Source organism: Peromyscus californicus, unplaced genomic scaffold, assembly GCF_007827085.1.
Source record: "Peromyscus californicus insignis strain IS unplaced genomic scaffold, ASM782708v3 Scaffold_18__1_contigs__length_77618521, whole genome shotgun sequence".
Classification (NCBI taxonomy): domain Eukaryota; kingdom Metazoa; phylum Chordata; class Mammalia; order Rodentia; family Cricetidae; genus Peromyscus; species Peromyscus californicus.
In genome coordinates, this window is record NW_026294480.1 from 64,717,852 (window position 1) to 64,740,379 (window position 22,528).

The window sequence follows — 22,528 nt, forward strand, 5'->3', positions numbered from 1 at the left end:
ATGGTCTTACTAAGTATAGTATCCACATATATGTATGATACAGTCATCCATAGTTATCTATGGGACATTGGTCTTAGTACAAGTCAACCACAGGCATCTGTGGGACATTGGTCTTAGACAGTACAGTCAACTACAGGCATCTATGGGACATTGGTCTTAGAAAGTACACTCATCCATAGTTATCTATGGGACATTAGTCTTAAAAATTCTGATAAAACAAAACATTGTATACTTGAATCCCTTTTAGAAAATGATGTAGCATTTGCTTATTACATAGGCACACTCTTCCCTACACCTCATTGCTGTGGATATCGCTTTGTATAAATAAAATGCTGATTGGCCAGTAGCCAGGCAGGAAGTATAGGTGGGACAAACAGAGAAGAGAATTCTGGGAAGCGGAAGGCTGAAGCAGGGAAACTCTGCCAGCCGCCATGAGGAGAAGCATGATGTAAAATACCAGTAAGCCACGAGCCATGTGGCAAGGTATAGATTAATAGAAATGGGTTAATTTAAGATATAAGAACAGATAGCAAGAAGCCTGCCATGGCCATACAGTTTATAAGTAATATGTCTCTGTGTATTTACTTGGTTGGGTCTGAGTGGCTACGGAACTGCTGGGACTTGGCGGGAGCTGGAAAGAAACTCTCCAGCTACACCTCCTTTACATGACCCATGTTAACATTGAATATGCAATGTAAATATCTGTTGTGTTCATTCTTTAGGGAATAATAGGAAGACAATGCCTAGACATGCTTAGTACATTTACATTTTAAGTATTTTCTATTCATGGCTGTCTTACTTCAGATACTTACAACAGATTACAAACAGAAAGACCAATATTTGAACTTAGATTAGCTCACTTCTACTTTTTTTTGTTTTGTTTTGTTTTGTTTTGTTTTTTGAGACAGAGTTTCTCTGTAGCTTTAGAGCCTGTCCTGGAACTCACTCTGTAGACCAGGCTGGCCTCAAATTCACAGAGATCCTCCTGTCTGGGATTAAATCCTCCCGAGTGCTGGGATTAAAGGCATGCACCACCACCGCCCGGCGTCACTTCTGCTTCTTAACCACAATATCAAGTTGCATTTCTTTTAAGAATGGGTCCCTTCGGTTAGCTACATACCTCAGAATTCCATGAAATCTCTCCAGTAAGTGACAAGTGCTAGCATTATTATGTAATATATTTTGATTCAGGTTCAACCATTGTTTCAATACATCCTCATATGTGTAATGAACATGAGCACTATATTGTAGAGAATACCTGGAGTAACCTTTGTAATAACCAATCTGCCATTGAACAAAGACCAGACCTTGGTCTGGTCATTACATTCATCACAGACACACTTTCTCATTCAACACTGAGATTGGTATTATTGATTTATTGACTCTGACCTATAAATATGCTTCATATACACATATACATGTGGTATTAGATAGTATTACATTAAAATGAGGCAATATTAATGGATAAAAATGCCTTTGTCAGTAGGTGACTAGGAAACCACATAAAATATTACTGGCTCATGCCTTCTTACACGATGACATTGCAGCCATACCTGCCTGTGTGCAGTGAATCTAGCCAAAGCGGTGTGTGATCAAGAAATCCTTTTGGTGAATAACACTGTTAATGTCCATTGGTGAATAATTAATGAGACCTTTGAAACAGAAGCTGTTGTGTAATATACCAAGTTCATCTTTTGTCCTAGAAACTTGAGGCCCTGATTGAAAGAAGGGGATTTACATGTAGATTCTGTGTCCTTAGAAATGTTTTCAGCTCTCCTACAGATGAGTAACACCAATAAACATTGTGCCCAATGGCTCCCTACTGTGGAAAAGAAGTATTGCGCCCTGATTTTGCAGTGAAACTCTAATAATGTTCATATGTGTTTATATCAACATGCTAAATAAAGAAGGCACTGACTCTTATTTGAAATTCACCATATTTTCCATTGATAATATGTAAGTGAACAGATATCCTTAGCATGGTTCTACAATTTTCTGAGGAAATAAAGTTGTATCCTCTCCATTTTATTTTATAAGCTGTGACTGAAATCAAGAAAACAAATGTGAATTGTTGTCTATTTAAATTTAATATTTTTTTTTTACTTTCAAAGCACAAGATTGAATGCTGTAGAATATATCCAGCCCTATTATGAGACTCATTTAAAAGTTATGCATTGCCAATGTGCATTAAGAAATATGGATTACAGAAGCTGCCTTCACTTTAATACTTTGTTATATATTGGACAATCAATTTTTCAGAGTACAAAGTTACTTTGAAATGTCACTTTTTTTCCTTCAGGGAATGGGTCTAAATAAACTTCCACAAATAATGCCTTCTACTTCCAGTTCCTCAACAAAGCATTGATACCTTCATCCTTATTTCAGTAACTTATGCTGACATAATTCTCAAAGCAAACACCATGCCACTAGTGCATAGTTGGTGTCAACCAGTTTTGTGGATAATGGCGTAACAGTTTGTAATGTTTTCACGCTTTCTTTCTAACATGATTTCTATCTGTCAAAATGCTTATTTTCGGGGAATTACTAACCTTGCCTTTTTTTCTTCACACCATCTTTTGTGTCAATAATGATATGCAGAAAGGCAGTAAACCAATGCTCTGTCATCAGCCAATAGTCTTTTCTTGCCACCAGGTAATGTTAATGATTTTATCATTTCTGCCCTTATCTGGCCTTCCTAGCCAACCTCAGCTTCTCTGTAGTCAAGGTGCTCTAAAACATCATTAACGTTTCTGTGACTAAATGTTAATTTCTTCACATACTTCTCTTAACTTCAGGGACTGATGGCTTCCTTAGAGTCTTGATCAGACACACCAGCAACCTGGCCTTATTTTGTCCCCTTTAGATAATTTATGTACTATTAAAGTAATCAAGGGTTTAAGCAAAACAAAAAGGGGTATAATTTTCTTATGCTATTTAATTGTGCTTAGTAACAGTCTGCTTTTGTAAAATCAACCAATATACATTTTTGTTCCTACTATGCAAATAAATAACTCCAGATAGATACAGCTATCATGAAGTAAACTAAATCCACTGAGGTTCTTTTCAACTGAAGCACATCCTAACTAGATTTTCAGCCTTTTCTTATATAATTCTTATGGTATTAGATATTCTTTTTTCTTTCTGATATGGGATTTTGCTATGTTGCCTAAGCTGGCTGTGAACTGGGCAGCATACTGCATCGGTATCCCAGTTCTAGGATTACAGGTGTATGTCACCACACTTGGCTGCATAATTTCAAGTACAATGTCGTGGTGGTTAGGAACTGAGCGGTCTCCACTGTTGCTTTGTCTTTCTGTTAATACCATTTGGCAACTAAGTCTAAAGGGAATTCCATTTTTTTATGCCATACATAAGCCTAGGAAGGACATTTTGCCCATTTAAAAACATATCAAATTCACCGATGATCGCATTTTAAGACCTTGTCATTGCTGCTTAAAAATTTAAATTAAAAATGATTTGTCCTAATTGGGATACTAGAGTTCAGTGTGCAGTTAACTCATTAAAAAGAAAGCAAACAGTAGGCACAATTTCCAAGAATAAAGAAATGTATTCCTACTGAAAGTCAATAGAGAAGAGAAATCCACACAATAGATCTGAGGTTTTCAACACTGCTGAGCATCTCTTAAAGGTTTTAAAACACATTTGTGAGTCTTCTACAATGGTCTCCTGAGGAGAGAGTTCCAGTGGAAAAAGATACATTTTCTAGAGTCTAATACTACACTATCACTGTGGCCTGTGATTATAGTTTTAAGATGATGTTGTCTTGCTATGTTGCCTAGACCAGCTTCTGCTTCAGCCTCTAGAGTTCTCAGATTACAGGTAGGCACCATCATGACCAGTATTATTACTTTAAAATAATAATTTCCCTTTTCATAACTGTTTAACACTATACATTTCATTAATTTCACAACCATTTGAAATTTGAATAAATGAATAATTTCACGTTACATGGAGACTTCGGTTTTCATTATATTATTCTAAAATAAAATAATAGAGCTTTTCCCATTTATAAACTGTTTGTACAATTTTTCTCACTGCAAAATTAATGATCAGTGGCTGGAGAAATTTCTCAGTGATTAAGAACAGTTGACTATTATTGCAGAGGACCTGAGTCTGTTTCTCAGAACCTACCCTGTGTATTGCACAGATGCCTATAACTTCAGATTGAGGGCATCTGAAGTCCTCTTCTGGCCCAACGGGGCACCCACTCACATAGTGGGTACAACATACATACCCACAGACACATATACATGCATGTATAATACAACATTTTAAGTTGAGTAATAACAGTAGAGAAATTTGAATGGGACTAATTTTTATTAGATTTTTCATTGCCAGTATCTACAAAGCTATGTATATGTTTGTCAGTATTTTATACTGACAAAGCCCTTAAAGAAATCAAACTTTAAACATGCGACTATTATAAAACCCTTAATTAAGATAATAAACTAGCCCCAATACCGTCTTCCATGCTGCACCCACACCTTTACAACATGAAATGATGGCTCATAAAATTAAAGCATTCAAATGTAGCCTCTGGCACAGTAGGTATTTGAATAGTACTCATCATTGCATTTGCTCTTTATTACTCTTAGGGACTTCAGCCACTATTGGTATAAAAGACATCATAACCTAAAGGAGATCTGATGAACCATTTGGGAAATACCATCTGTGACCATGGATCCCGCAGCTGTGGCTCATACCAGGAGAGTGCGATAAGGAACTGTGAGACATCATAGACATGAACGCTCATTCAGGGACAGGAAGATGGGTCAGCAGGTAGTCTCACATCCTGGTTCTGATCCACAAAAACCAAGAAGGAAGGAAATAGCCAACTTCCAAAAGCTGCCCTCTGCCCTCTGCCCTCTGCATATGTACTGTGGCTGGTGCATGTCCACATTCATGAACACACACACACACACACACACACACACACACACACACACACACACACACAAACACACAAAAACACACACACACACACCATAAACACACACATGAAAAATTCATCAATCAATTAAAATATGTAACATCCACTCAGGTATGTCACAAAACTATGATACATACACATTATTAAAATCTAAAAATCTTGGCAATTATTTGTTAAGCAGAAAAAGCTTAATGGTACATACCTTTTGTCATGGCACATACAAAGTATTCACCTTCAAGTAATCAAAAAAATCTCAAAACAAAAGACAGTGGTCTGTGGTGATGTTGTGTTCCCCAAAATATTGTGCACCCTAATAAACTTATCTGGGGTCAGAGAATAGAACAGCCACTAGATAAACATTGAGGCCAGAAAATGGTGGCACATTCACCTTTAATCCTAGCATTCTGGAGGCAGAGATCCATTGGGATCTCTGTGAGTTCAAAGCACACTGGAAACAGCCAGGCATGGTGACACACGCCTTTAATCCCAGGAAGTGATGGCAGAAAGCAGAAAGGTATATAAGGCATGAGGACCAGGAACTAGAGCCTGGTTAAGCTTTTAGGCTTTTGAGCAGCAGTTCAGCTGAGATCCATTGGATGAGGACACAGAGGCTTCCAGTTTGAGTAAATGAGATCAGCTGAGGAACAGGCGAGGTTAGCTGTGGCTTGCTCTGCTTCTCTGATCTTCCAACATTCACCCCAATACCTGGCTTCAGGTTTGTTTTTATTAATAAGACCTTTTAAGATTCATGCTATAGTGGTCTAAATGGCAAATACTAAATGCTCTTAATAGTTTATATTATATTTTTCTACAAATTTAAGCTTTACCAATAAATTGGTCTTTTTTTCCCAACTGGAGAACAACAGCTGTCTTTACTCAATAATGATAATGTATGTTGATTTTCTACTTTGATATTTCCACCAGTTAATATATAATTGCTAGTCCTTGCTATCTGCAAACTAACATTATAACCATTATGATTAATAATGAGTTAGAAAATTTTAAAGTAATAAAGCTAATGAGTACATAGGTATGGTATAGACATTTGTATATATATATATAAATATATATACACATATATAACAAAAATACTTTTTGTAGTATGTACTAACAAGGATAAAAATTACACTATTTGTCATCTAACTAAATAGCTAAACAGTTCTATTTGTTTGTATATTTTAATCGTTTTTAGAAAAGTAAGTAAATATAATTATAAAGTTAATTAATTCTCTTGAACTCCAGTTGACTGGGAGATCTCTGCAAACATCTCAAAAAAAGTTATCAGCTTTGGGAGAAACTATTTTAGAGCATGCGGAATAGCTAGCTTTCATTATAATAATTTTACATAAGATGGCTTAAATTACATAGTACCTTCTCTTGATCCAAGAAGTAATATTAAGGGGAGAACCTGGCAACCATTCATAATTTTATTTACCATGAATATTTTACTGAAATATAGAAAACCTTCCTTTAGTAATTAAAATTTGAAAATCTTAAAATAGCCTCCCCACCACCACTACCCCTGCCGCCCAAGTTTCTCTAAAGCTTGTTATCACTCTGGTATTTCCCAGTCACTGACCAGAACTCTTTCAGACAGTCTGACGGGTACACGGTTTCGTATTCTAGAACTAATCACTTTCCAAGAGATAAGCATGAATATGGCTATTCTCAGGATACTCAAATGCATACTCAGCTTGTAGTTTTATTTCCAATGTGTCTTCATGTTTCTAGGATAAACAGCCTTTTGTTTTATAATGATGTAGAAACAATGGAACAGATTAGAATTAATGAGCTTGGAGGGCCAGAAATTAAATAGAATTTTAATCTACACTAGAAAAAGAATACCAATTACAAAGTGAAAATTGGTTTGGGTGGGATGAGACAAAGGGGAGAGAATACAGTAGCAGTGAATTATGTGCCATTATGTCTCTTTCCCTATTTGTTGGGAATGAGAAGCCTGTTTAGACACCAACCAGCCTGTGACAATGCAGAGGCAGAACCAGAGTCACAATGTTCTGATGAACTGCTTCCAATAAAAAGGTTTTTATAATATTCCTTCCCCCGCCCCAAAATGTTGTTAGGTCTCATATTACTACCAAATTCCAAATCTGATAGTGTGAATGAGTTACATTCATGCTCCATATTATCACCGATCTCTCTTAAGATGTCTAATAGTTTATTTATAGTAAACAAGTTAAGGTTTTAAGTATTGTTTCTGGTTGTAATGACATATCCATCTTAAAGGAAAATCATACTTGTGTTCAAATTCTACTTTTTCTACCACCCTGTCTCCACATTTCTATTTTTCTTGGTCCTTATCTCAGAATTTCTCCTGGTTTTATATCAAATCCAAACTTCTCAATCTTTCAAACATCCCTTCACGATCCCTTAGGTCCTTAAAGACAAAGGCTATATTTTAACAGCCATAAGCTCTACGCACATAGTAGACACTCAAATATTTGATGAGTGAATGAATAATAAATAATATGTTGAGGAATATTTGCTTTAGTAATTGAAAAAAATTCTACTAATTCTTAAGGACAGACACTCCATTCTGTCCATATTTTAATAACCATATGCACAATTATCACTTCCAAATCTATGTTTGGCAACATAAAATACATCTAGCAAATTCCTCAAATTCAGTATCTGGAATGCTGAGTTTACTTTTTACTGCATATCTATTTGTACTGAACTTCTAGTATCTCAGAAAATGGTAGTCTCATGATTAAGAACACCTATGGCTTTTCCAGGAGACCAGAATGAAGTTCCCAGCACACATGTTGGTCAGCTTACACCTGTCTGGAACTCCAGTCCCAGGTGATCTAAACAATACTTTCTTCTGAACATACTGATACCTACACTCACACATGCACACATCCCTGACATCCATGAATATTGAACTAATAAAAATAAATAAATAAATAATCCATGTTTATAAAAAAGAAAGGGAAAACAGGAATCCTTTTGCTTCCACTGTATAAATTGTCTACTGTATCCTTTAAACTCTTCATGCTTCTTCCCAATCTGCTGAGTTATTGTCTTCCCATTCAAGAACACCATTGCTGCTGGATTAACTGTATCATGGTCAGTCTGTTTCCTTACTACCTCTGCTGCATCTGCTCCCATATTGCAGCAACATCGTGTTTACTACATGTCACTCATCTCTATTGGTTTGGGTACAAAATACAAATTTGTTAGTGACATTTCTTTTCCCCTAGTTTTGAACATACAATGTCTTTTGTCTGGAATAGGTTAGACCTTTAGTTATTTGTAGATGTTACATTGTCCATGCATGAATTCTCTGATACACGCTATTAACAGGGCACTTATTTATAACTTTATGTACTTATTCCAGTATTGCTATTTATTACCTATCTATCCAGTTTTTATCATCTACTTTTTTGTCTCTTCTCCCCCAAACTAGACAGCAGTTCCTGTGAGTTTAATGTTCATCTTGGTCATTAAGGAAACAACTCAATAAATATCCATTTATGAATGAAGGAAAATTAAGACTTTTACTGATTGATTGATTGATCAATTGGAGTTGGGGTTACATGAAGTAAACATTAGCTGATCTTAACTACAGCCCTAGCCATGAAGATTATAATTTTTCTTAAAATAATTTGTTTTATTCCCTTTGATTTCAATGTAATATGTGGCTGTGCTTATACTTGTTACTACTAATAATTTTTTCAATTACTCCAATAGCATACACAGAGTTGTGCTACATAAATTACATATTTTAAGAGTTACTGATATTTCCATTGATAAACTCTATACTATTCACTATCAATATAAATTTTCTTTCTAGAAGGAATATGTAAACATTCAGCTCCACATTACTGTCTAGGATTGTCTAGGTGAGCCAGGTATTGGTTGGGAAGAAATGTGGGCACAGCCACAGGAGTTCTGTCCACAAGTGTCCTGGAGAGGGAGCCAGCACCCAGAGCACATCTATGCAAAACAAGTTCATTTGGCAGAAGTTGCCTTCAAATTCAAGGTTATGATGGGGCAGGCCTTGCTTTACTTTGATGCAAGAGAAAGCTTCCTATTGCTATCTGCAGGTATCAGAAATAAATCTTAGCAATCTGAAGGGGTCAAAAAGATATGAATGTGGCAATTTAAGTGTGTGTGTGTGTGTGTGTGTGTGTGTGTGTGTGTGTGTGTGTCTGTGTGTGTGTGTGTGTGTGTGTGTGTGTGTGAGAGAGAGAGAGAGAGAGAGAGAGAGAGAGAGAGAGAGAGAATTATTTAAAGGAATCTCAAAGGAAAACGTGTTGCCAGTGAAAGAATTTCACAAGCCTGAAAGCGTTATTTTGCTAACCTCCAAGGCTATTTCAGGAATGTAAGTGATATGAGGATTGATATCAAAAGTGGTGAAATGTTTCAAGCTTATTTGACACTAGACGTTTTGTGGGGGTGAGAAGATAAAAGCCCAGAATTGGATGAGAAGGTCATTTGAGTTGAACAGCATGGAGAACTTTAAATGGAGCTATGGTAAAGTTTTAAGGTCTGAAGTAAAATCATGATGGAATTTTCCTGGATATGCATTTGAAATTATCCCTTGCTGACTGTCAAATCACTGGAGTAAATGTAATTTTAAGACATGATACTAAATCAAAATTTAAAAAATTTGATACTATAACTATGACCTTTGTCCTCTTCTTTCTTTCTTCCTTCCAAACCTTGTCATATATGCCCCCTCCTTCAAGTTCACGGCCTCTTTTTTTCATTCATTGTTATTGTATACATATATGTGCATGCATGTACATACAAGTTCCTAAATACAACCTGCTCAGTCTGTAAAATACTACCTGTGTGTATGTTTTCAGGCTTATTATTTAGCTATGGACAACCAATTATTATGTTCTTCCCACCTCTCCTGATCCTGGCTTTTCTCCATTGCCCATAGTTCTTTGTGTAGGATTGAAGACTCTTGGGATTTTCATAATATTTTGTACACAACTAGGAGTAAGGCCACTTTTTTGTGGAATAAAAATATATTTAAACTTTTAAATGATTGTAAAATGTTTATAATTCTATAATGTAAAAACATTATATGTAACTAAATAAAATATTAATATGCAAGTAAAATATAGTGATGTTCATAGCTCTATTTTTGAAGGTATTAGCTTAAAATAGCCACTTTTCTATTTTTGTTTTTTTGTATATAAAATCTCATCATTCTTCATACTTTCTGCTCTACTGCTACCTAATATGGAGAAACAATGACTACAGAACGTCTTAGTTATCAATGGAAAAGCAGGGGGAAGGATGTTAACAAGATAATGCTTCAAATATTTGGTCCCTATATCTTAAAAATGGGGAAAATACTAAAGTAGGCAAGGTATTAAAAGCACCACTAATTAGTATCTTTACTTAGCAAATGTTCAATATTACATTAACACATGCTGAAAGAGGTTGTAGAAACTGAAATAACTGTATGAAAATACCTTGTTCTATGAAAGTACCTAATCAGGAAATTATTATTTTCTCCTGAATTCTAACTCTTTTTATGAAATAACTTCAAAGGGCTGCGGAGGCTGTTCAGTGGGGTGGAAAGGTGGCTGTGTAAGCGTGAAGACCTGAGCGGGATCCCAAGCATCCACATACAAAATCGGGTGTAGCCACCTGTGCCCGTCGCCCCAGAGATGCATCGTACGGAGAAGACAGAAGGGTTGCCGAGGCTTGCTGCCAGACACAGGCTCACTGAATTCTTACCCTGACTCGAGATGATGAGCTGGAGATCAGTACAAGAGGACAGCAGAGTCTTCCTGTGTCCTCCACTACACATACACTTCCATCACACCTGTATATACCATACAAACACATGTGTATACACATACATAGGTGTACACACACACATGTATACACATACATACATGTACCTCGATTATTTTATAAAACATTAATGACACAACACAAAAGGCATCTGATCCCGTTATGTTTAAGCTTTACAGTACACTTTCCATTATTTTGATCTTAAAGCCCTGTACATAAAATGAGAATTGATATAACATCTATAGCATGCTACATTGTAGGGCAGAAAAAAGTTATACCTTTCCCAAGAACTGATAAATATACCTTACAGAAAGTTGAGGTTGTATGAAAAGTAACAAATATAGTCAAAATAATGTAATTTAACTACCAAATATTTAATTATTTTAAGGAATTTAATAGCATAATGGGAAAATATAATTATATAAGCATCCAGTTCCTTATGTGTTAATGAACTGACTGTAATATGCATTGTGATAGTTTTCTTAAATCACTCTTCTGGCAAAATGATAGCTGTTGAATTAATACTTAAAAGTCTGATATCAATTAAAAATATTTATCATATTACTCTCTGATTGAGAATTCGCATTTTCAGGATGTTGACAAAAACATTATATACTACTAAGGAACTATGAATTTGATATTGGTGGGATTAAATTAATGACACTAAAATTTAGCTCTAAAATTCAACATTCCTGGTAGAAGTACTTACAGATTTAATTTTCTTTGATAATATAGACTTCTGAATATACGACTCTTATATTAAACTCTAAAATGCTACTTTATATATCTGCAGATGAGGTCAAAGTGATTGTAATAACTTTATTTCTATGGAATAATGTCAAGCTCCATAAAATATTGCTGACTTAATAAAAGCCTTAAAAGAGAATTATCTTTGGTATGAATTAAACTGACAAAGTACTTTAAAAATATTAGAAGTCAATTTTTTCAGATACAATCATTCTAGTGTAGTATAAAAATATAAGAAGTATGTTAAAAACAAAGCACATTAAATTTCATAACTGGAGTCTGAACATAGTAAATTAATGATTTCATTTAAAGATTCTTTTTATTGTTCAGCTAATAGTTATGGGGCTCTTCCTAAACACAGCCTCCCAGTCAGAAGCATCAGATACAATAATAGGTATCATAAACTCTTCACTGGCTACAAACACTAATCATTTTCATTTTCCCAATTGTTTACCAATAGTCCCCAAAGTGTCCATTTTCCAGCAATTTTGATGGACGCCTGGCAAAATTTTATTCAACATGATTGTATTTCATACTTAACAAATGTAGACCATTTTGTGCACTTGTTTTCAGACTTGATCATAGTGCTGCTTTGACCCTGAGAATGTACAGATGTTTGCCTACTGTAGTTTTAAAAAATGTTTCTAAATTCCTTGAGAATTTTATACATGCATTTTGAACAAATTCACCCCTCTTCTTCCATATCTGTCCCTATCTCTCCAACTTCCTATCCTCTTCTTTTTTATGTTTTATCAGCCATCTACTCCAATCTGTTCTGTTCAAATACCTGAGGATGTGGCACCTTCTTTGAAGTGTAGTCAGCATCCAAGGAGCCATTAAAGTATAGCCATGTTCTTAATGGGGAGCCATTTGGAAACTATGAAAGTTACAAAATTTTATAGCAATAAAATTTTCACAGATTAAAAAGTAATTTTGAAGAGTAACCACTGACATGAATCACTTTTGGCAAAGATAAGTTTTTGTGAAAGGGTTTTTTTTTTATATGAAGATTGCAGTGGAATGCTATCTCTTTTATATTCCTAAAATGTAATATGTGCTCATATTCTAAGAACACTGTGATTTAGAAGATTTACAAAGTACTAATACATATTACCAATTCTTTTAAAAGTCCTATTAATTTTACAGTAATGATTTTACCTAAATCAACACAGAATTGTTTCCTTTCTTTGTATAAAATATTTTTCATTAATGTCAGAGGCATACGGGATTGATTTTATTCAATTATTATTTGCAGTGTCTTTAATTATCATGATAAACACTAAACTCGGAACAATGATGTGTTTAAGAACACCACCAATAAAAATATAATTAAAAGACCAACTAAAAACAATGAAATTGATAGTAATACAAGCAAGCAAGTTCAATACCATCTTAGAAAGTTTCTTTAGGCCATAAGAGTGACATTTGTTGTTAGAAAATGTTATATATATTTTTCTAATTGTACCATTCATCTAACAATGTAATGCAATTTTCTGATCCTTGAATGTTATTACCAACTATTAGGATATAAAGAAATGAAAGTTAGTAGTTAGATATTATAATAGAACTTGTAGTTATATTAGGTATGTTTTTAAGATTGAGTAGATATATTTTAGATAGACAGGTTATCTTCAAACCCTTCAGAGATCTACAGAATATGGCATTTAAAATGTTTTAATAACTTAGAAAATTTTTCTTTTTTGTTATGACTACGAGACATGTCGGCTCCTGGCAGTACCAATCTACTTCAGAGAAAATATGGGCATTGAAGAAACTGTATATGGAGTTAGCTTTCATTGTGGCAAAAGTTAGCCACTGGACAACAAAGTATCCTCGAATCAACAGGACAAAATGAACAGACAGGACATGAAACAAAGGACTACTGATTCTTGCCAAAACAAGTGTGGTTATGGCTTTATCAAAAGGCATCTTCAGAGGCCAGGACAATATGGCACCATACCTGAAGTGGCCTTTGCAATTCGGAAAAGGTACAGTGCCCTTTTCTTCGAAGGCAGCTGAACAGGCAGTGGGCCGATGGCCTCTGATGTGCAATGGAACAGCAGCTGAAACAGTTATTCTTGAAGAGTAACTAAGCTCACACCTCTCAATAGTAGACTGGCATTTGATAGAGGGATATGGAGAAGAATGGGATGCTGAGATGAAGCCATATATACACAGCCAAGAAGAATGGACAGCTGAATTAAAAAACCATCAACAATTTCCAGAATTTAAAATCCTGAATCATGACATGACACTAGTGGAATTCAGGTGTTTCTGGTTCTGGTACATGGACTACTCTCACTCAATGTGAGGTTGAACTGTTGACCTTGTGTACATCCTACTTCACAAATGAGTCTGTCAGATATGCTAAGCCTATAGGCTGAAGATGATGCCCCAGCACTGCGGAGAAACCTCAGGTGACTGTCCAGACAGCTGGCTGTTTCTGTCAACTCACAAATTTTTTGGAAGTCGCTTGCATGCACTTCCTGTTTTTATTTTTGTTAGCTAATATTATTTCCTTCTTGGGTCTCTGAGGGAGTTGAAGATTAGTTAGTTATAGTTGAAGGTTAGTTAGTTGAAGATTAATTAGGATACATTTTGGACTTACCAAAATAGGATAGATAATGAAATTATTTTCTCTGAATTTGTCAAATACAAATGGACTAGACATTGTTTAGGTATTTATTACTTGTATATATTGTATATAGTTATTGTACTTTTGTATATAGTTTTTCTTATATTAGTTATAAGCTTTTTCCTTTTTTTTCCTTTTTATTAAAATAGAAAAGGGGAAATATGGTGATATTTTATTTGTATTAAAATGTTACTTGTATGTTAATAAATAAAGTTGCCCGGGGGTCAGAGCTATTAGCAAGCCATAGGAAAGCAGGGCAGTGGTAGCTTACGCTTGTAATTCCAGCACTTGGTAGGCAGAGCTGGGTAAGTCTCTGTGTGTTCAGGGATACAGCCATTATTGGATACACATGCCTTTAATCTTAATACCAATCATGGAAAACCTGGAGGCCTATACAGACAGGCCGTGACGAGGCGGTCATGTGGTTGGGTTTACAACCAATGAGAAGGCAGGACAAGAACTCTATATAAAGACTTTAACACAGGGGTAGCTCTGGTTCGGAGAGGTAGGACCACCGCAGGAGGAAGGGTAAGGTTTTAGCTCTTAGCTCTGACCTCTTGGCTTTCTTCTTTGCATTGGTTCTGTGTTTATTATTTAATAAGAAGGTTGGATACATCTACAATTTGTGAGTCATTGGATAAAACAAACATGATTACTACTTAAATGTTGAAATCTTGCACTTACCAACCTCCACAACACTAGAGCAGTTGGGATCTGTGAAGCCGTCTGGACACTCACAGGAAAAGGAATCATCAGCCAATCCTGACAGACAGATGCCACCATTTTCACATGGATTGGGATTGCAAATGTCACCTGGGAAACAGAGAGTCAGAGTTTGACTTTTTATGTCTGCCCTGGCATTGGAACACACCAGTTCACTTGGTCTACTGGTTCACTTCTGAAGATCAGCAGTAGACTGGTTTCTCTAGTTAGTTTAATAAATCCCTTTACAACTCTACATGTTTTCCTAAGTATGTATTTTCCCATACTTAGAATCTGGAAATGGCATGTGTACTCACATCAGCATCAGGATGTTAATAGACTTGAAGGTACCAAGGGACTAAAACATTGCATTTCTATTTCTCTTTTACAACTCCCTCCACACAAATGCATTCAGGCCAATATACTTCTTGAACTGCCAAGTATTAAATATCTAGAGAGAAACTGCAACCAAGGAGTAAGGTGCACCAAAGCAAAGACATTCAGTATTGTGGCTTTATCTCTGGTATTGTGTGGCAGATGGAATTTTGTACTTTAAAAATGGATATAAGCGGCTAGGAAAATGGCCACCAATGTTGAATAGAGAATGGCAGTTGGTGAAGTTGTCACCTACCGTAGTAACTTGTAAGGCAGGAAGCACATGTGATAACATTTTGGATAGGAGTAATAAGGTTTCCACACAGACTGTTAAAGTGTCAGTTGGATCTTAATATCTGCACATGATAAGCTACTACAGGAAAGAGGCATGTCAAGCACAGAACCCTTCAACTGAAATTTAAAGAAATACAGAGGGACCAGGATTTGACTGGAAAAATGAAACTGCTGCTCAACTTTAACCTCTCAAACTAATATCTGGTCAAATTTAAAGCTTTGACAGAAATATATGACCCTATCATAAATATAAAGTCATGCATGTGCCTTAAGAGTCGTGAAAATATTTCAGAGATCTCATTTGGAGCATAAATGGGCCTCTCAGGAAATCAGCCATCAGGAAATCCTGAGAGGTGTCCCTGAGTTAGCTGGCATACCCAAAGTAGCACTCCTGATTCACTGTGAAAGGAATGATAGATAGCCTTTAGGTAAAACCCTGGGTGGAGGAGTATGAATTATTTTACTACAAAGAGGACTTGGGTTAGATTCATGACCACTTTAAAGGGGACTTTATAAGTTAAGATTTCACATGCAAGGCTAAAAAGAATGAGGAAGAGAAGGAGGAAGGAAAAGGGGGGGAGGAATAATCAAAAGAGGAGGAGGAAGATGATGGGGAGGAGGAATAATCAGCAGCATCTCTAGCATCATCTAGCCCACAGCTTTAACCCACTTCATTGCACTACTAATAAAACTGTGTATGAAGGAAGATGCCCTTAGTGTGAACACAGCTTCCCAGATGAAGAGTGATGAACAACACTGTCTTTTACCAAGTCCAAAGAGTATTTAGGGTGAACAGTCACCAAATACATTTTGCAGTGTCCATCATAATTTCATTTGTTTTCAGCACTATCCAATCCTCAGGCAGTATAAGTTGTTGCAATAATGTCCATAAAGACTGGGCAAGCTTAAGATACTTATATAGTCTTATTTGTATTGACAAAAAAAGAGCAGTGTCTGGGAGAGTTTTAGCAAGAGAGATATTCTAGAGGCTTGCATTTATATTCTTTCAAAAATCAAGAAAATCTCATTCTGACCTGCTTCTTTCTGACTGCTAAGTCCCTATGCAGTACACACACCCTGACTGCCTTCTTTCGTAGCACATAGTACACACAGTGCTGATGGCAATAGACAGATAGAATTAGAAGTATGAGAAGTTGGTAGTTTTGTTGCTTTGATTATCTAGTAATTTGGAGCCCAGCTGTTACTTAGCTGAACTTTGGTGTTGTTGTTTATCTTACTTATTTTTTTCTTATTTGTTTATGCCTTGTCTTGGCCAGGATTATAACTGCTGTGATACAATATCATGGAAAATATTGTGGAAGAAAGGGCTTACTAGACTTATATCTCCAAATCACTGCTCATCATCAAAGAAAGTCAGGACAGGAACTCAAACAGGGCAAGAGCTGATGCAGAGGCCGTAGAAGAGTGCTGCTTACTGAGTTGCTCTTCCTGTTTCCTTACAGAACCTAGGACCATCAGCCCAGGGATGGCACAACCCACAGAGGGCTGGACCTCTCCCACATTAACACTAATTAAGAAAATGCCACCATAATTTCTTCTTAAATTTAAGAAGAAATTATGGTGGCATTTTCTCAATTGAGACTCCCTCCTCTCTGATTACTCTAGCTTGTGTCAAGTTGTCATAAAAGTAGCCAGCACATGCCTATTAGGTTCTAATATAGTAAAGCTTGTAAACATTCCTTAGTTGTCATATACAATTACATGTATTTAATGAATAAAACACAATGGGATAACAACTTAATTAGAATGATGGTTACATACTCACATATTTATCAAACATAATTAGCATTTTTGTAAATATAATATATTTTGATATGTGTGCTTATACTTTTTCTGTTATTTTTGGATGTCCTGAATCTAGCCTGTGAACTTGAAATTTTCAGGCAAGTACTCTACTGTTTAATTACATTCTCAAACATAAGATCACAGAATACTGTTAAATTTCTCTCTACTTTGTATCTTAACTACAACATTAATATTTGTACAACATCATTTAAAGGGATAAAAATAACAAAAAATTACTATAACATACAACGACTCAAAATGACATTGTAACCAAACAGGTGTAGGTTTTGAAGTATAGCGAGAAATCTGTGTTGATATTTAGAGTTTACAGAAGTACAAATATGTAGTCAGTTTTAAAAGAAAGCATTTGGTTTTAAAGGTAATATTTGATCTGAAAAGTCTGTGGAACATCTCAAATGAATATGTCTGATAAATAAGGTGGGTATTGAATTGGAGGACTTTCCCTACACAATGAATTGTTAAATGTCAGTGAGGCATTAAAAGCAGAGATAGGACACGAGAGGGCAGATGAGAGATCCTCTAGATCATAAGTAAATATTCTGGCAGGTAAGGATTCTTTTGAAAAAAAATATAAGAAGTGTTAGAATCTAAAAGTTAGGTCCTATTCAGTATAAATGTGACAGGGTTCACAAGTCAAATTTAGTAGGTCAGTGTCTGCCAGAGATTAACAAAGGTCACCCAGTATTTGGTGGATAATCTGGGCAGAACCTAAAATTGTGGCCTTACATAAAGCACAAATAACAGAAAACAACCAAAAATAGGCATGAGGAGTTATTAGTGGTCCTGCTGTGAATCTCTTTTTGTCATACCTAATTATGATATTATATGAATAATGATATTCTCATTGTAGCTGTGTTGTCCAAGACAGTGATAGAAAAAGGAAGTCAAGAGTGTAATAAGTTCTGTCTTCTGAGGGGGGCCTCTATAGTAGAGCACTTGTCCAGCATTCAGAAGGCCCTGTACTCAGTACCTACAACCGGGAAAAGGAAAGAGTATACACACGTTTACTAAGAAATAATGACTTCAAGATGGCAGTTCCATGAGCACCACACTGCTCATTTCTGTATAGTGTCCTAAGTAGTTATTTTGCCTACAATTGAAAACATACGAAGGTAATGCCTATGGAGGATGGGAAAATGAAAAATCAAAGGCACAAAGATGCATGTCTTAGGCCCATGTGAAGAACTAGAGGGACTGAGGACAAAGAAGGCAGAGGTAGGAATAGACAGGAACAGCCACAGTGTAATCCAGGCTCAACGAAGTCTTCTGTAATATAGTAGGGTGTAGTGATATATTGTGTACCCTAATAAACTTATCTGGGGATCAGAGGACAGAGTCAGCCACTAGATTAGACACAGAGGCCAGACAGGGGTGGCACACACCCTTAATCCTATCACTCAGAGGGCAGAGATCTGTCTGGATCTCTATGAGTTCAAGGCCACACTAGAAACAGAATCAGGCAGTGGTGGCACAAGCCTTTAATTCCAGTACTGGGAAGCGCAAATGCCTTTAATCCCAGGAGGCAACATGGCTAGGTGGAGAAAGGTATATAAGGCATGAGGAAACAGGAACTAAAGCAGTTCACCTGAGACCCTTTCAGGACTCAGAGGCTTTCAGTCTGAGGATTTGTGGAAACAGGACCAGCTGAGGAGTTGTCGAGGTGGGCCTGGCTGTGGCTTGCTTTGCTTCTCTGATCTTTCAGCTTTCACCCTGATATCTGGCTCTGGGTTTTTTATTAAAAGACCATCGAAGATTCAAACAACAGTAGGGAGCTCCATAGCAAGAATCGCTCTTTGACAGAATCCCTTTGGCACAGAGACAACCAGGAACTAGTACTGTTGCCATGAGCAATACTGGCTTTATGCAAATCAGACAGAGTCCAAGGGGCATCCCACAAGTTTTGCAGAGGGGGTTGTAAGCTCTGTGAACTGTCAATGTAAAAGCATGTTGTCCCATAAAATTTGATGGCAGTGTACTTCCATGGGCACAGTAATGTTCACTCTCAAAGCTGTTATGTTCACCAAAGCCATCACCTTACCCTGCTATTTTCTACATGTAGTTGTTACCAAGATGACGGTGTAGGTGTGGGTTGACACTTTTAATAGAAAATCAGTGTCCTGGATAAATTTCAAGCCTAATTGACATATCTGTCAAAATTTCTGATTCTCTGCAATTTGAACTAATGTAAGGAAATATGTACTTAAAGAAGAAAAAAAAGTCATGGTTAAAGCTTTAAAAGCCCTTGGAGTTCAAATAAGTGATTTTTTTCTTCTATTTAGTCATTCCCTTGGTTGATAGGTCTTAAAACTGTGATGGCAATCAGCACAAGAAGGCAGCTCGATAAAGAAAAGGAAGACATTACAGATCACACAGCCCTGTATCTCCACTGTCAGCAGGTCCTCTGCTGTGGGACTGCATGCTGCAATCTGGGCAGTGTTAAGACCTTCATGTTTCTTGGCTGGCTAGCCTCACCTGCTTTAGATTAGGACAGATGTGTTTAATTTTATTCTAACTCTGTTTTATAGTTCCATCTGCAGTTTATGGCAGACTCCGGCAAATTAAGCTGATGCTGGTTTGCCTTTTGGCAATAGAACGAAGCAATTATTTTTCCCAGGGGCAAGAAGTCTTTGCAGGCTAAATTTAACTTACTATTTGCCCGAACTTTGCACCCACTCGAGAGTTCTGAAAGGACTAGAACAGTCAGCTTCAGTTTTAGCTTCATTTTTCTCACTGACCCCGACTTGTTATTAGTTACTTCCCATTGAAAGTGATACACAGAATATCTTACTTTGCCTCATTACCCACTCACAAGCCATGATCCTTGAACCTTTGGAGTAACATTTGTAGGTATCTTAACTATTTCCTCTTACTGTGGAAAACAGTGCAAAACAAATAAGTAATGACAAACCAACTAAAAAACAAAACAAATTGTACATTTTAAATGTCATTGTCTATGATATCACTATACACAACTATGATACTTCTAATTCATCTTAAGAAGAACATTCTAATATGACAATGTGGTGGAAATTGGATACAAGATGGCTAATTCATTTAATTGACATTTAAGCTCTCAAATTTTTTATATGCTACATTTTCTTGATAAGCTTGTGTCTGTCTTCCATGTGCATATCAGAGAACCACTGACTCATCCATCATGCATTCATTTACCATAAACCACATCGAGATGCCAGAATGCAGCTGAGAAGAAACACGTAATGTTCCTGCACTCTTAGAGTTTATATTATAGAAGAGATGAATAATGAAAGCCCTCCAAATAAGCAAACAATGTTTTGCTCTCTGTAAAACCAAGCCAGGAGAAAAATCTCCCTGATATAGAATGCTGTAAAGAGAATTGATTATTCAACACTGAGAGTCAAGTAAGGTCTGTATTCCAGCTAAAATCTGAAGGATGAACAGAAAGGAGCAGTGTCAAATGGGAAGAAAGAGGATTTTTTTAGGGAGTCTTTTTAGAGAGAACAAGTGACTGGCTCTCCTGACAGGCACAGGAGCAAGGAAGGCAAGCCATTTAAGAAAAAGATCAGTGTACATACTACACACTAATGGATTACCATTAAACATTTGTTATGAGAAACATTTTTTTATAGAAACATGTATAATTTGAAAGCCCATATTTAATTCTCCATGTGCAGCACAATAAATTATAGTGCTTTTGGTTTATATATCGTAAGCATCTGAAAATATATTTTTTATTTACATGCTGATGTTTTTGTATATTTATCAATTGATATTGTTTTATTAATGTATTTTCATAGCATTACTAATGTATTTATGTGTTTGCAGAATAATATAAATAAGTCAGGAATTTATTGAGATGACTATGAGAATGCCTGTTTATCTTTTCCACTAGATGTGCTAGCAAACACGAGACTATACCCTCAGTGTTTCTTCGGACCTCTCTCCACCTCTACAAACATACCTGTATACAGATGTAAAACTAAAAATAAGACACTAACACAAAGCTACACAGAGAAACCCTGTCTCAAAAAAACAAAACAAAAAAACAAAATAAAAAAATAAGAAACTAATATGCTACCCAAGAATTATACTTCATGAACATAACTTACCACTTAATCACTTCACTGTCTTGGCATGGTAATTGTGCAGGATGTTGCAACTCATATTTAAATGTGGGAAAGAAAAACACAGGAAACCCTTGAATTCTCATTCCATAACCAGGGCAAAGTGGGCCTGTACATTACTATGCCATCTTCAATTTGTTATTCATCCTATTGAACATGGCAGCTACAATGCTACTTCTTTAAAGAACTGAAAGAAAGCAAAATCCTTGCTTTCAATTGCACAAGTCTGAATTTTGAAACAACTGTAAACTGAGTACATAGAATAATTAGACAAATCTAGTATACAAATGAGCAATATATCTAGTTAAAACGAAATAAAGGTTATAAGAATTTGTATAGTCAAACTGGTAAAACTTACAGAATATGTTATCACTTTCATGATTTATTTTATATGAAACCTCGGAACAAATGTATCTATTTTAAAATTGACAATAGACTTTTTAAGTTGTTACCCCTTAATAGAGCATTTGTATTGTATAATTACTTTAATGTATACAATTCTATTTTAAAACCTTCTCTTATATACTAAGGATTATGACTGGTCATTGTATATTTCAAAAGTTTTTCTTAAAGCCATGAATTGCCACTCCAACAAGGAGGGATGAATCCACTAAAGGAAATTTTTAGGAATTCATGTGGAAACTTGCATATTTGTGTGTGTGTGTGTGTGTGTGTGTGTGTGTGTGTGTGTGTGTGTGTGTATGTGTGTGTTAAAATGTAGTTACCCTATATGAGGGTAACAATGAACAATGACCCTACTAAATGCCAGAGGTCAACAAATAAAAATCTCAGTTCCACAAATAGGTTGCCTCTTTTAGAGTTTTTGGACAGTGAGATCCCCAAGCATCACAAACTATTGCCAATATTATCGGCTACTTTCCAAAACCAGTATATAAGATCATATAACTGAAGATACCACATCTTTCACTACTTAAGATGGAGCTATCACATAGGTACTGACCTGGAAGCTTCATCTCTATTACCTAGTTTTCATAGTTCTTGAAAATGTTATTTGTGTTACCAGAGGAAAAAAATTAATCATTTCCCTTATTCAGATGTAAACCCTCCAAGCTACAAAAACCTCTGGCCTATTACCATATGTCCATAGGAACA

General features: G+C 35.9%; 1 protein-coding gene across 2 annotated transcripts in view; it reads right to left on the reverse strand.

The window, feature by feature from the left end:
- Window positions 1-22,528, reverse strand: part of Edil3 (EGF like repeats and discoidin domains 3) — a 457,317-nt gene that overhangs the window by 315,896 nt on the left and 118,893 nt on the right. Inside the window, exon 2 of one of the 2 annotated variants that reach the window (XM_052743642.1) lies at window positions 14,799-14,927. The exons of the other annotated variant lie outside the window; for it this stretch is intronic. Coding sequence (XP_052599602.1) covers window positions 14,799-14,927 — 129 coding nt within the window. The remainder of the gene's footprint in view (window positions 1-14,798; window positions 14,928-22,528) is intronic. 2 annotated transcript variants of the gene reach the window in all.